This window comes from Chelonia mydas, chromosome 13 (assembly GCF_015237465.2).
Source record: "Chelonia mydas isolate rCheMyd1 chromosome 13, rCheMyd1.pri.v2, whole genome shotgun sequence".
Classification (NCBI taxonomy): Eukaryota; Metazoa; Chordata; order Testudines; family Cheloniidae; genus Chelonia; species Chelonia mydas.
The window spans coordinates 21,007,443-21,022,737 of record NC_051253.2 but is presented as its reverse complement, the minus strand read 5'-3'; the positions used below and the strand labels follow the sequence as shown (position 1 = coordinate 21,022,737).

General features: G+C 48.9%; 1 protein-coding gene across 18 annotated transcripts in view; it reads left to right on the top strand.

Moving 5' to 3' along the window:
* Positions 1 to 4,959: 4,959 nt before the first annotated feature.
* The window catches only part of PLCG1 (phospholipase C gamma 1), a 100,577-nt gene continuing 90,241 nt past the window's right edge, over positions 4,960 to 15,295 (top strand). For 2 of the 18 annotated variants that reach the window (XM_043527432.1, XM_037877226.2), the window contains exons 1-2: positions 9,632 to 10,115; positions 10,417 to 10,769. In XM_043527432.1, coding sequence (XP_043383367.1) covers positions 10,568 to 10,769 — 202 coding nt within the window. In that variant the 5' untranslated portion in view covers positions 9,632 to 10,115; positions 10,417 to 10,567. Of the gene's footprint in view, positions 5,582 to 6,284; positions 6,414 to 8,742; positions 10,116 to 10,161; positions 10,264 to 10,416; positions 10,770 to 15,295 lie in introns of those variants that run through there. The other 16 variants (XM_043527423.1, XM_043527427.1, XM_043527421.1 and 13 more) reach the window with 16 other exon arrangements.

Here is a 15,295-nt window from a genome sequence, read left to right as displayed (position 1 = left end):
GTTGGGTTGCACACTTGGACAGGCATGCCACCCAAGGGGCTTGGACTCCGCGCGAGGCCCACCTGTGGGCCATCAATGTCCTGTAGCTGCTGGCGATCTGCTTGGTCTGCCCCTTCTCCATGCTTGCTAGGTTCAGATCCTCTGCGACAATATGACTGCTTTGGTATGCATAAACAGGCAAGGGGGCACCAAGTTCTAGTCACTCTATGTGGAGTTCATCCACCTCTGGAACTGGTGTATCTGCCACAATGTCACACTCCACGTGGCGTACCTCCTAGATACGCAGAACTCTCTGGAGGATGTGCTCAGCCGGACCTGGTACCTCCAACACAAATGGGAGCTACATAACCCCAACCTCCCTTCCATTTGCCATGCCTGGGCCCCCTCGCTGGGACCTTTTCACCACTCGTGAAAATGGCAAGTTTCCCCTCTACTGCTCCAGGGAAGCAAAGGGGGCATGATTCCCAGAGTGATACTCTTCTCCTTCTGTGGCAGGCCGGTCTCCATTACACGTTTTCCCCTCATTCCTCTTCTTCCCCAAGTCCTGTGCAAGATCCACCAAGACCAGGCCCCTGTCCTACGAATAGCGTCGTACTGGCCCCATCAGTTTTGGTTTCCAGACACTCCGTCTATCCCCAGTCCATCTCCCTGCACTGCTGGACCTCCTTACCCAGGACCAGGGCAGAGTGCAGTATCCCAGCCCAGGCTTGCTTCGACTGACGACCTGGTTTTTGGATGGGGCTCGCACGTAGACAACGCTTTTTCTACACCGGTGCGGCACATACATGCAGCAGACAAACTTCCACACAAGCGTGCTATGCAATGAAATGGGAGCACTTCACCTTCTGGGTGCAACGTTATCACCTCCCCCTCGGGGCGGCTCAGTCCAGGAAGGTGGAGACGATCTCCTAGAACTTACCTCCAGCTTCACCCTCAGCTCAGTCCTGGTCCACTTGGCGATGCTGAGTGCCTCCTTCCCACTGGTGGATAGCCACTCACTGTTCATCCACCCGACCACCACCTGATTTCTGAAGTGGCTGATGAATAGCTTCTCACCGGTCCTTAACCTACACCACCGTGGGACTCAATCTTGTACTCCGCCCTCACCAGACCCAGCCCCTCCCCCTTCAAGCCCCTGGCCATGTGCTCCCTCTGCCACCTATCCATGAAGGTCATCTTCCTCTTATCGCTTCTGCTAGGTGGGTCAGCAAATTGGTGGCCATGATGGTCAACCTCTTGTATATGGTCTTTCATAAAGACAAGGTCTCCCTAGGCCTTCACTCTGTTTTTCCCCAAACTGGTCTCGGAGTTTCACCTCAACCAGTCCATCCACCTCCCGGTCTTCCATCTTAAGCTGCATGCCACGCCACACTGGTGGACAGGACCCTGCATTCACTTGACATCCACCCACACTTGTGTTCGACCTCGACAGAACCTGCACCTTTCACACCACTCCACACTTCTTCCTGCTCATTGCAGGGAGCGCTCTGGACCAAGCCCTCTCTTCACAGCGCATATCAAAGTGGGTCTCTACATGCATCAGAGAGTGCTGTGTGTGGTCTAACACCCCATCGCTCGGCCAGATTACAGCCCCCTCAACGCGGTCGCACGCAACACCTCTGCCTCCCTGGCAGACATCTTCTGGCAACATATGCCAGGAAGCGACATGGCGCCCCTTCACCGCCCATTATGCTATTGCTCAGGCAACTGCAGAAGATGTGGCCGTGGGTCATGCCATCCTGCACATGGTGATACCTCTTGTGTCCTTGCACCCACGTCCAAACTGATCATTGCTTGATACTCACCCCGTTTGGAATACATATAGGGACCATCACTCGAAGAAGAGGAAGAAGTTACTTACCTGGAACTGGAGGTTCTTCAAGATATGTGGTCCCTATTTGTATTCCAGTATCCACCCCCTCTGTTGCAGACCGGGCTGCTCCGCAGTAAGAGGGCGACTGAAGGAGAATTGCCCTGCCTGGCCTCTTATAACCTCACCTGGAGCACGAGGCAACGCATGACCCACAGGCAGATCAATGGACACTGCTAATGAAAACTTCCAGCTCTGAGCGCATGGCGCGTATGTGCACTAGCGTTTGGAATACAAGTAGGGACCACGCTTCTCAAAGAACCTCCAGTTCCAGAGAAGTAACCTCTTCTTTTATTCCAAAAGAAATTCAACCTTTATTATTATTTTTTTAACCATTGAAATATCAGGAATGTTGAGTCTTGTCTTTCCAGCTCTAGCTGCTGGGGTTTTTTGGGGGTGTCAGATGTGTCTATTTTGCACTTTCTCCACTGTTAACCAAAGAGGTGGAGGTGCTGAATCTTTAACAGAGGCTTCTTTTCTTCCGTCTGTATGTGAGGCATTTGAGTCAAATGGCTTCACAAAAACAGTCTAGATAAAAACTGTCTTCCTCTCAATTAACCAGGTTTCACTTTCTTTATATCTGTGATGTCACAATGCTACCAGTTTTCAAACACTCCATAGAGTCTACCCATAGGAGTCCAGGGTAGACAACACATGAATGGAATGACCCAATGTAAAAAAATAAGCAAGCAAAGAACCCCTGGAGAACACTTTGGGCTTTTTATACATAAGAAGGGAGCAAAACAAATGGTTTCGATTTGCAGGTCACTGTTATCAGCTGCTTTTATCAGGCAGGGTATTGCCCCCTGAACACTACAGAAATACAGTTCCCAGTCTGGTAACACTCATGCAAGTAATGTCATTGCAGAATGAGTCGACTCCTCGGAGCAGTGCCTACTTGAGGAATTACAGGTTTGGGCCCTAGGAGAGCAGATGAGCCCGTTAATAGTTTGTATTGCAATAGCATCTTTCAGCTGGGAGATCTCAAAGTGCTTTACAAACAATCATTATCCCTCCCAACACCCCGGTGAGGCAGAAGGGGAATGTCCGGCACACTGAGGTTAAGTGACTTGGCAGAGCTACGAACAGAATCCAGGAGTCCCGACTCCGCCAGTCCCCAATATTTGTACAAGGTGGAAGTGTGGCCTAGGAGTTAGAGCCAGCTGCCTCTGGACAGCTGTCGTTGTTACCTGATATCCCAGCTGGGGTTGCACAGCTCTGTCATTTGTGCTGGAACCCCCACCTGTACCCAGTGCAATGCCAGTGAGCAATCCCCTACTCCAAAGGCACTCAGACACAGAGAACAGACTAGATATGGCTCCCTGGAACAAATAACAAAGACATGAGGGTGGGTAATTAACACTAGTAGATAGAGTGAGAGTCTTTGTGTCTCCCTGACCCGATGGCTGGTCCATGTGGTGTATTGAAAACTGTGCTTAAAATCATAAGCTATCACAAGTCCATGGGGCCGGACGAGTTGCATCCGAGAGTGCTGAAGGAATTGGCGGCTGTGATTGCAGAGCCCTTGGCCATTATCTTTGAAAACTCGTGGCGAACGGGGGAAGTCCCGGATGACTGGAAAAAGGCTAATGTAGTGCCAATCTTTAAAAAAGGGAAGAAGGAGGATCCTGGGAACTACAGGCCAGTCAGCCTCACCTCAGTCCCTGGAAAAATCATGGAGCAGGTCCTCAAAGAATCAATCCTGAAGCACTTACATGAGAGGAAAGTGATCAGGAACAGTCAGCATGGATTCACCAAGGGAAGGTCATGCCTGACTAATCTAATCGCCTTTTATGATGAGATTACTGGTTCTGTGGATGAAGGGAAAGCAGTGGATGTATTGTTTCTTGACTTTAGCAAAGCTTTTGACACGGTCTCCCACAGTATTCTTGTCAGCAAGTTAAGGAAGTATGGGCTGGATGAATGCACTATAAGGTGGGTAGAAAGCTGGCTAGATTGTCGGGCTCAACGGGTAGTGATCAATGGCTCCATGTCTAGTTGGCAGCCAGTGTCAAGTGGAGTGCCCCAGGGGTCGGTCCTGGGGCCGGTTTTGTTCAATATCTTCATAAATGATCTGGAGGATGGTGTGGATTGCACTCTCAGCAAATTTGCGGATGATACTAAACTGGGAGGAGTGGTAGATACGCTGGAGGGGAGGGATAGGATACAGAAGGACCTAGACAAATTGGAGGTTTGGGCCAAAAGAAATCTGATGAGGTTCAATAAGGATAAGTGCAGAGTCCTACACTTAGGATGGAAGAATCCAATGCACCGCTACAGACTAGGGACCGAATGGCTAGGCAGCAGTTCTGCGGAAAAGGACCTAGGGGTGACAGTGGACGAGAAGCTGGATATGAGTCAGCAGTGTGCCCTTGTTGCCAAGAAGGCCAATGGCATTTTGGGATGTATAAGTAGGGGCATAGCGAGCAGATCGAGGGACGTGATCGTTCCCCTCTATTCGACACTGGTGAGGCCTCATCTGGAGTACTGTGTCCAGTTTTGGGCCCCACACTACAAGAAGGATGTGGATAAATTGGAGAGAGTCCAGCGAAGGGCAACAAAAATGATTAGGGGTCTAGAGCACATGACTTATGAGGAGAGGCTGAGGGAGCTGGGATTGTTTAGTCTGCAGAAGAGAAGAATGAGGGGAGATTTGATAGCTGCTTTCAACTACCTGAAAGGGGGTTCCAAAGAGGATGGCTCTAGACTGTTCTCAATGGTAGCAGATGACAGAACGAGGAGTAATGGTCTCAAGTTGCAATGGGGGAGGTTTAGATTGGATATTAGGAAAAACTTTTTCACTAAGAGGGTGGTGAAACACTGGAATGCGTTACCTAGGGAGGTGGTAGAATCTCCTTCCTTAGAGGTTTTTAAGGTCAGGCTTGAGAAAGCCCTGGCTGGGATGATTTAACTGGGAATTGGTCCTGCTTCAAGCAGGGGGTTGGACTAGATGACCTTCTGGGGTCCCTTCCAACCCTGATATTCTATGATTCTATGACTTTCGGAGTAAGGGGTTTCCTGGTCCTGATTGTAGGGGATGGGGCTGTGTAGGGAAGTAAGCAGTGTGGGTTTTGTTGTGCATGCACTGTGCAGTCAGTCTGCAAAGAGCCCGCCTAGAGCAAAGTAGGGTGACTAGTGCCTCTCTGCCTTAGTGTGGGGGAATCTCCCTTGAATTCATGTTTGGTTTTGCTTACTCTAAGGTTCTGTAGGGTTTCATATGATTTACTGAATGTTTTGCTGTATTTGTTGTTGACGTAAGGTTATGGGGATTCAAATCAAAGATGGAGTGAACATTCAAATTGGCGTTTTCCATGAAGGACAGCAGGGACTCCATATTGGTACCCCATCTTCATGGACAGTTTTGTCCGAACAGTAACTGACGGTGGGGTGACCAGTTCTAACTGGCTCCACCGCAGAATCTTTGCGCCACCGAGGTTATAAATAGACTGCGCAAAACGGACATTCTTGCTGTCCGTTCAGAAGGCAGCCAAGTGCCGTATTGTTTGCGTGGGCGTCAGACCAAGATTCATCGGATCCAGACGGCGGCAACATCATCTTACTGGCCCCTTACCTGTAGTATCCTGGTTCCTGATCCATCCTCCATCTGTGGGTCCAGGTTCCAGCACCACCTATCCAGGAACAACTTCCTTGGACTGAGCTTAGCCAGGGACAGCAATTGAAGGTCCTGGATCCAACGATTTCAAGCTGCAAGTAAGGCACTCACCATCATCAACCTGTCCAGAAGTCATCAGACTGCAGTACAGTATTGGGGGTTTTAATTTTTTATGTTAGGCTGTTACCAAGGGAGGAGTCGTTTGGGGACCTGAGCTTCAGGCTCAATCGGGGAAGCAACCACATCTGCATGTTTATTATTGTTTGGTTTTCCTCTGATATCCCATACTTTGTTATTGATCCCTAATAAACCTGTAGTTTGTTTTCAAAGAATATCTTTCTCTCTCGCTTTTATATTTCGCTGCACCACACTGGTGGGAGGTGGGACTGACATTGCTGCTCCCCAGGTGATAGACCTTGAGTCCCAGACAAGAACCTGGGCCCTGTAAGCCAAGAGTAGGTTCTTCCGTTTACATTAGGGAGCAGCCTGCTTTCTCTTTGTTTTTGCTTCTTGTATGTTAACATTCTGGAATTTAAGAACTGAAGTAGTGTTCCGTTGCAACCTTCCAGAAAGAATGTTTGAGGTTTTTAATCTACCTTCTCTGTTTTGATGTTGTGAATGTAACCCACAGAAGAGGTTAATGGATCTGTTACTGCCACCAGCTAAGGGGATTTTATCCTTTAACCCAAGCACTAGCAGCTGATGCTTTGAGTGAAGAGAGTCCTAGGGCCAACCCCTGCCTGTGGCCCTTCTGGGGTCAGTTACATGGGTATTTCACATTTACATTATTTCATCCTCCAGGCCTAGAGGGAATGGACTGAATTCCAAATGATGCATCTTAAGATCATTTTGAAGATCTGTACAAAGAACCTCTGTCTTACCGGACTACTTACTCATTTCCTGGATTAGTCCCCTCACCCACCACTGCAGGTAACTTCATGTCACTTCTGACTTTAAGTGGCTGTAAATAGCAGCTCTCTGCTTTGCCAATGCGTAGTTTGTACATTTTTAAAAATAACACATGCAGAATACCTGACAGTTGCATGTACATAATATATGACTAACTGCACATGAAAATACCATGATTGCACATGGAAACTGGATAATGTTGTGTATGAAAATGCTCTGGATAAGGCTCCTGCAACAGGCTGGCTTTTGTGCACCTGCTCTGAGTACAGGGGCTGGAAGAAGGAATTCCCTGTGTGGGCTGGTAGGGAAAAGGATCTGCCCTTAGGCCATGGAGTAGCAGCACAGCTGCTCTGCAGTCACCTCTGCAGTTTCAGGGCTGTGGTAGCTCAAGCATGTGCTGGCACATCTGAGCAGCTGTGGTTCATAGTCCGTTTCTGTGGAGGTGTGCTTCACAACCACAGGCAGTTGGGACTTTCTGCACAAACTCATGCTTGCTCTTGCCCAGCAGAACCACACCAGTTCTGTCTTACCCAGGGCCATCCATACCCTCCGAAAGGGCAAGGGCAGGATTTGTCCCTTAGTTATGATAGAGAAGCAGTGGGAGAGAGACAAGCTGCAGAATGCTGAAACTGTTCTGCACTGCATAAGGCCTGCACTAGTGACCTGAGCACAGGTCTGGGAGCCAGGAAGTTTAGGAGTTTTAATCCTGGCATGGGAATCAAATTCCTCTCTCATGTTGGGCACATCATATAGACCCTTGATTTTACTTGCAGTGCAACCAATGGCAACATTTCCTAGTCATTTTAGTAGGGGTGAGGGCAGGCCCTTAACCTCTATGGCCTTTCCTTCCTGGTCTCTGTAATGTATAGGAATTGGATAGTATCCTTTTAAATAGTTGTGAGCCCTCTCGTGGTGCTCACTGTGTTCTATGCTTTAGAACTCAGTCAGAGCAGCAGCATGTATGTAGCTAGGCCTGGCCTTTTGTGTATAGTAAGTAGATAAGGTGATTTGGAGTCCCACAGTGCCCACGCAGTTTCTACATATTATTTTCTTGTGCAAGGCGAAAAACACAGACCAGCCTGTTAAACAGGGCCACAGTAATTCTTACCAGCAAGACAAATTAGTGTTTAAAAAGTGTGATTTATTATTAGTTTCCCCTGTATTGGATACGCAAATGCTGTTAGGAATCAATAAAATTGTTCACAGCCTCCCGGCTGCTGCTGTGCGGTGTTTGCACCATAGTGAGGGACTGTTGGCCAATTTAATCAGAGCAAATAGTTTCATGGACACTTTAAAAAAAAAAAAAAAAAAAAGCACCATGGCTGATGAAAACTCAGCCTGCCCTAATGTCATTGTGTTGTATCCTGCTGATTTGGGGTTGGGGAGGAGAAGGGAAATCGGGGGGCTTCCAAAGAATGAAAGTGACAAACAGCTCTTAAATACTTTCCAAAGCAACCGCTTATCCCCACACTAAGCCTCTCTTTGTTTGGTTTCCTGCCACTGGCCTGAATGAGGATGTAGCACTGCACAATTGGCCTGGCACTATTGGATGCTAACACAAACCTGGCATGAAGAGGAAAGCGGCTCTCCTCCTCTTCATGAAACATTACGGCATGGAGCAGTCTGGCAAAGGAAGTTCCGTCCGGTTTGGGTTTAGTAAAGGACTTTTCAGTGTGGAGGGGAAGTAGCAGATAGAAAAGATGGGCTCTTGGTTAAGGGATTTGCCTGTGATTCAGATAGAGCTGGGTTCAATTCCTGCTCTGGCACAGACTCTCTGTATGCCTGGGGCCAAGTCACTAAGGCCCAATGCTCATTGCTAGACACCAGTGGGAGTCAGGCACTTAAATACCTTTGAGCATCTGGGCCTTAATATCTCTGTTCCCTATTGGTCAAACGGGGATGATGTCGCCTTCCTCCCACCCTTTGTCTTGTTTTGGCACCTTTTCAGGGCAGGGACTGCCCCTTACCATGTGTCTGTGCAGCCCCTAGCACAATGGGGCCCTGAACTGGCTTAGAGCCACTAGGCGCTACCGTAATACAAATGATGATGCTAACCCAGGTCTTCTGACTCACAGCCTAGTGCCCCTTCCAGTGGCCCATGTGTGGTTAGTGGCGAGGGCGCTACACTGGAACTCAGGAATTCTTGGTTCTATTCCTGGCGTGGCCAGGGACCTGCTGGGTGAGTTCAGGCATTTCCCTTCTCTGCTTGCCTGCCCTCCATTTGGACCCATGCTACCTCCCACCACTGTGAAACTCCAATGCCCCACTGCCCAGAGTCTCTCTAGAGTTGGGTGTCCTTCCTCAGCACCGATTCTAGCCTAACACAAAAGTCATCTCTTGTTCAACCCAGGGGGATTACTTTGTGATGACATCATCATCATCCCAGAGGGTGGAAGAACACACAGGTGGGGAGCAGTGTGAATGTCACAATATAGGGGAGAAGCCCTGGCAGAGAAAGTCTCATGCACTGAAGCTGCTGCTTGTACAGGTATCTTGGCGGGGAGGGGCTCTGCTGTGCCTGTCCCCAGATAGCATGGGGGCAGCTGGTGGGCAGCCCGCATTAGGTATCCCTGTCTGGGGACCCAGCAATATGTCCTGAACTAAATTCTCCACCTGTTAAACTCTCCTGTCTTCCTTCCATCCTCTCCGGTGAGCTGTGTATGTGAGAGAGATGATTTATTAGGCAGAAACTGCCCTGTTCTGCAGCTGGAGGAGCAGGGCCAGCCTGGGAGCCTAGCCATGGGGCTGGCATGAGCAGAGAAGGAAGCTTCCCTGTGCCAGGACCACCCCCCCACCCCCAGCCTTAAGCAGTACAGCTTTGGCTGGCTGGCCTGTGACTGCTAAGGGGGGGGGGGGGGGGGAAGGAGGGGGGCTTTCCCAGAGCCGATTTGGACAGGGGGAAGAAGGAAAGCTGCCCCATCTGTCTCCCTTTCACCCAGTCCTACAGGTGCCTTCCCCTCCAGCCTCTCACTTGCATGCCACCTTGTTGCCCTCCCCCCCTGCCCCCGGCACGTGCGGCTGTGTGTGAAGATGATTGATACCCACCCAGGGCTTTCCTGCTAGAAGAGGCCCTCTGTGGACCTGATCGAAGCAGAGTCCACACACCCCAGGCAAGGTAACAGCGTGCTGAGGGGAGGGGGTTAGGGCTCCAGAGGGAACGGGTCTGGTGTCTCTTTAAGAGGCTGATCTCTGGCTTCTCTGCCCTGCTTTGTTTTACACGAAGGCTGGGAGGGGACGGGCTAAGGGGGAAGAGTGTACCACCTCTGCCAGCTCGCTCGCCGCATGGCACTTCCCCCAAGGGGGGCACATTAAACAGGAGGCAACCAGCCAGGGGCGGAAAACCCGCGGCCAGGAAGGAATGGGAGCGCGAACCCGCAGCCATTGATCTGCTCTCTGCCCCCCGGGAGCCCCATATTTCCGGCCCCCCGCCTCCCCGGCTCTGTGTGTGGGGGGTGTCCTTTTCCTAATGCACGTGTTGGAGCTGGAGGGGCTGGAATAATCCCCCGCTGCGGCTGGTGGGTGAAATTGACACAAAAGAGCCCTGGAGGGTGAAACTGAGGCAGGCAGCTGGATTTTTCAGCCATTTCTTGCTGAGCTCTCGGGAGATCTGATCCGTCTCCGATCGATGCAGAGAGAGGCTCGCCAGCTGCGGGGGTGGGAAGCCAGTGCGTGTGTGTGGCGGCGTGCGGGGGACGGGCTGTAACCGGGGGCCCCGAACAAAAGGCAAGTCGGGCCACAAAGTAACCTTCCCCCCCTCCCCCCGCACGCGCTCTTTGCAACCCAGTCTTGCTGGAGGAGCCAGGCTCTTCGGGAATGCTTTGTGTCTGGCTGCTTTCGCTTTGGGCTCCGCTCGGGAAGGAGGAAAAAAATGGTGCATGATTCAAACCGGGAGAGAGGCGATTTTCTGCTGCCTGGGGGGGAGTGAAAAGGGGAGAGCTGGGGGAACAAGCGATCGGTTTGTGCTTTTGCCCTTCTAGCTTCCCTCCCCCCCCCCCATATAAACGCTCATTTTCCCCCCCTGTAGGAAGGGGCGATTGTTGCCCGGCGAGCCATGAACTGAAGCTGCTTCTTGGATTGTTTGTGTTTCAAGTCTTCCGAGCGCCACAAGTGAGCTGCAGATCCCTTGTGTTTGGAAATCTCGCCGCGTTTGGGGAAGGAGGCGGCGGAGGGGCGCTATGGCGTCTGGCTTTTCCAATGGACCCTGCGTCCAGACCGAAGCGGAGGTGGTTCACCTCTGCAGGAGTCTGGAAGTTGGCACCGTGATGACTTTGTTTTACTCTAAGAAATCGCAGAGGCCGGAGAGGAAAACTTTCCAGGTGAAGCTAGAAACCAGGCAGATCACTTGGAGCAGAGGGTCGGAGAAAATAGAAGGAGCGAGTAAGTGGATTCGTCTGTCTGTCTGTCTGTCTTTTTTAAACAACACTAACCACTATTGCCTCTGATTTCCCAAACATCCGAATATGAATACGGATTGGCAGTCTTGTGGGTGCATGGAGGTGAGGCTGGCCCTGTGACGGGCTGTGTTTTGGCTAAGCGAGGATCTCTGCAAAATAGATGCAGCAGTGGAAGTTTCCCTAAGGCAATAAACTAACCAGTTTATTTTAAAAATCGCCTGACCGTTTTTCTCCTGTTTGCACTACTGGTATGGAAGTGGTAGTGCTACCCAAACCTGGATCTAAAACTGCCACCTACATTTCTACCTAGCTCCAGATTCTGGCCTCTTGCCCATCCGGAATCACTCTTATTCAGTTTTAGTATAAACACTTATTTCTCTCGGAGGAAGAAGTACATCTGTCTTAATCATCTGATAATTCATCTGTTTTGGCCCATTTTATTTTGTCTCCCTCCCCCACCCCACCTCCTAAAACTTCAAACTGCAAGAGAAAAATAGATTTCCTGTTTCCTCAGGATTCAAAAACTAAAAGTATTTTTAATCCATCCTTGCTGCTGTAATGTAGTGTATCTAAGTTCTCATGGTCTGAGTACCTGAATGTTTGTGTGTGGGGGGGGGGGAGGGGGTCGGGATTAAAGTGAAGTTTAAATTTTTGTGTTTTACTTGCGAGAGCAAATGATCCAAAAAGTCTGAAGTCTTTGGAGCTAAATTGGGTTATTTAACCTCCTGACCCACTTTTAGCAAGTTGGATTTCCCCCCCACAGACACCCTACCATCTTTGATTTGTGTGTTAGTTGTGTGGGAATCACACTCCATGTACATACACACTTCTTTTGTTATCAGTGCCTGCTTACGAGGACAGCAGTCTAGCCACTTAAATGACTCTTAACTGTCTGTAGATCGAATTTTTATCTTAAAGCCATTAATTAGTTGGCTGCTTTGTTTACTCTGGTATTTAAAGTTGTGGACAGAGTTGGTAGGTCCAGCCCTGATTTTGATCACTACAGTGAGGTCAGACCTGAAGCAATGGAGGGCTGGAGAGAGAGATTTCAGTGCCAAATAGGGGTGAAGAAATTAACATTGTGGGTAGTGACTCTTCTGCTGCTTTTCATTTTCCCTGAGCTTGATAACAATCTGCAAAACAAGAAAGCTTGTCTTGTCAAATAAGCTATTGAGTGACCAGTTTCTCTCTTGCAGGCACATAAGCAGATGTTGTCACAGCTGGGTGGTGGATTGATGAGTTATAATCCTCTTGTAAACTGTGCTAGCTAAACTGTGACATACTAATATAATTATAGCCAGTAATAATTATATGGCTAGTACTCTGATGTGCATTAGCTTGTAGGGGCTGTAATCTGGTATGAAGTTGGTTCCAGTAAGAACGGTGCCTGTAGGCTAGGTCTAAAGTCACGGCTGCATCCTTTGTATCTGTCCCTGCAATGTTTGTAGTACAAACTGGGCATCAATATTGAATTCTAAAGGAGAGTGGCTCTCTCCTGTCTCCTTCGTGAAACAGCGTGATAATTGATAAGGTATCTGGTTTCTGCTTCCTTGAGACAATTCTGTCTGCAAGCTAACCACCTGCTATTTGATCAGTTTGCATGGCTCATAAGTAAAGAGTGGTGTGTGTTAGTCTTTAGATGGGTGCTGTAAAAATCAGACACTAAACAGCACTCTAGAATGCTGGATATTTATTTGACTTTCATCTTGGTAAGTGACTGCAGAAAGTTAGGATAAGGTTGGAGTCTCTGACAAACCCCCTCCCCCATGAAATATTTACTAACAGCACCTCTATATCTGAGGGTAGCTAAGCTCCGTAAAACATCTTTACAGAAGGCAACCCAATAGTTTAAACCCCTCTTCTGTTTTTACATGTAGGACCTGAGCCATGAGAGAAGAACCCTTCCTTTTTTCCATTTGTTTCCTCTGTGCATTTGACAACACTTTGTGTGTAGTGGGCCTCAGGGTTTGGTCCTGATCCTGCAAGCTGCTTTGTGTAGGCAGGCCCATAAGCAGACCTGTTTGGTGGTTCAGGACCTTAGTCAGTTTCCCTTGGCCTTTGATATGGCTCTTTAACACAAGGACAAGAATGAGAAAAGCATAGGAAATAATGCACGTAAACCCACAAAGACTAGTAGGGGGCTCAGGTACTGGGGTCAAACCGGAAACTACTTTTAACTTCTTTCCAAGTTGCTCAGGGCCCTTTTTAATTAAGTCCCACAACCCTATGTGAGGCGAGTAAATATTATCCCTATTTTGCAAGAGGAAACAGGGACTGAAACACACACAGTGACTTACGCAAGGTCTGGTCTGTTTTACACAGATTCTTATACTGCCCTCGTCACCATATATATTAGCGCCTTCCGATGATGCATCGAGCGTCATGACTAACTTGTACAATGAGTCTGTGACAGACCCAAGGGTTGTCCCAATCGCATGTGTTAGCCACTAGATCACAGTTTCTCCTCGCAGCTTATTGTGATTCTGTCTTGATGCCCAAAACACAGAGGTTTGAAACATGTAATATTGCCACGGGAGTCTTCAGTGGAGCTGCTTTTCCTGCAGGACCAAGGGAGGGCAAGCAGCGCCTGTTCCTGTTTGTTAGGCTAATGCCTTATGAAAGGAGACGAGTCTCTGGAGGGCTGGAGCCCTGCGGCCTCTCCTCGCCAAAAGCGTTAGGGGCGTAAGTGAAATCTAAGCAACACGTTGTCTCTGTAACAGGGAGGGCAGCATGTTAAGATGTATTAGCACGATAAAGGGAGTTGGGCAATAGGTACATCCCCTGATTCCTCTTCTCTGTCACATCCAACATAATCTGCTGCTCTTCACTTTCGAGGCCCTTCACGGCCTATCCCCACCGTGCCTATCGTCTCTCGTTCCCTTTCGAGCTCGTGGTGCTTGGCCCACGCTGCCAGCCTCCAGTTACACTTGCAAACAGGCACCTCCGCGCTTTCTCCTGTGCTGCCCCATGCACTTGGGAGGTGCTCCCCGTAAACGTTGCAGAGCTCCCTCATTATCCGCCTTCACATCCCTCCTCAAAAATCCCCTTTGCCGTGATGCCTACAAAGCTCTTTGGGCTGCTGGTGTGCTGAGACCCCTGCCTGTCATGCTGACCAGTATTGGCTCATCCTTTCCTCGTACCCCGCACCTGTCGGTATCCATATGTTGTCTCTTATCTCACACTTAGACTGTGAGCTCTTTGGGGCAGGGACTGTCTTTTTTTTTTTTCCTCTCTCTGTGTTTGTACAGCACCTAGCACAGTGGGGTCCTGATCAATGACAGGGGCTCCTACTGCAATACAAATAATAACCAACCTTACCCCCAACATTTAATAGAGGTGAGGGAGGGTAAAGTTTAACTGCAACAGTTAGAACTGATGGTGGGATGTGATTTCCCACTTCAGAGAGAAGACTAGAAAGGGAAGTGTTAGGCGGAAATAGACATGACAGGTTCCTGACTGAAAAGGGCTGAGTTGTTCAGTTCTGTGCATGCCACAAGGCTGCAGAGATAGTTCAGGCGGCTGAAGCAATTGAAACAAGAGGTCATCTGGCTCTCTTTTACAATAGCATCTTCCATCTGGTGCATCACAGAAGGACTTACAGACTCTGCATGTCCGGGGATCGCTGGACTCGCCGCAGAAATGCAGCTTTCTGGGGTGGAATATGCCAGGCTTTCTGTAGTGCACAGTCACAGTGCTGGGGATCCTTACCTAATTTCACGCTGGAATTTGCAAAGGGGCCCAAGGGAGTTAGGTGCACATCTCCTGTTGACTTTAACACTATATTACATTTTTCCTTAACTGTGTCCAATGAATTTTTATTTTATTGCCTTGGTCCAGTAGACAGGTTTGTTTGCTTTAAGCAAGTAGGTAAAACAGTGAGGGACTGACTGTGTATGAGAATTCTTCCCCTTCTAATGACAATATGTTATCTAGAGTTTCAAGATCTAGAGTATGTTAAAGTTTCCAGGATTTTTCAGATTTTTGAGGCCCCAATCTTGCAAAGATGTAGGCACTTGATTAAACGCCTACACAGAAGTAATGCCATTGACTTTGAAGAGACTATTCATGTATGAATTTAAGCAGGGGCACAATAAGTCTTTGAAGGATTGGGGTCCAAGCTAGACCATTTGCTGTTCGATAACAAATTTCCTTCAGCTCCTTTGGGAAAGAAAGAATTTTTAATGGGTCATTCTAAAGTTAAGCGCCTAAATAAGAATGGCTTGGTTTTTTCAGAGTGGCTAAGCACCTGCAGCTCCCATTGCATTCAGTGGCCTCTGAGATTTAGGGCACTTACATTTAGGCACCTAAATATGGAATTAGGTGCCTGAAATGTGGAAGGCCTTAATTCCTTTCCCTGTAGACGTTTGAGTTTGATAGGTAAAGCTGGGAAACCCCTCCCCACACACACACACTCCCAGGAACCAAGCTGGGGTGGATAACAGACAAATGACTTGTAGGAAAGTGGGGGCTCCTAACAGTGCTGGGAACTCAGCATGGATGGGAGTGGTG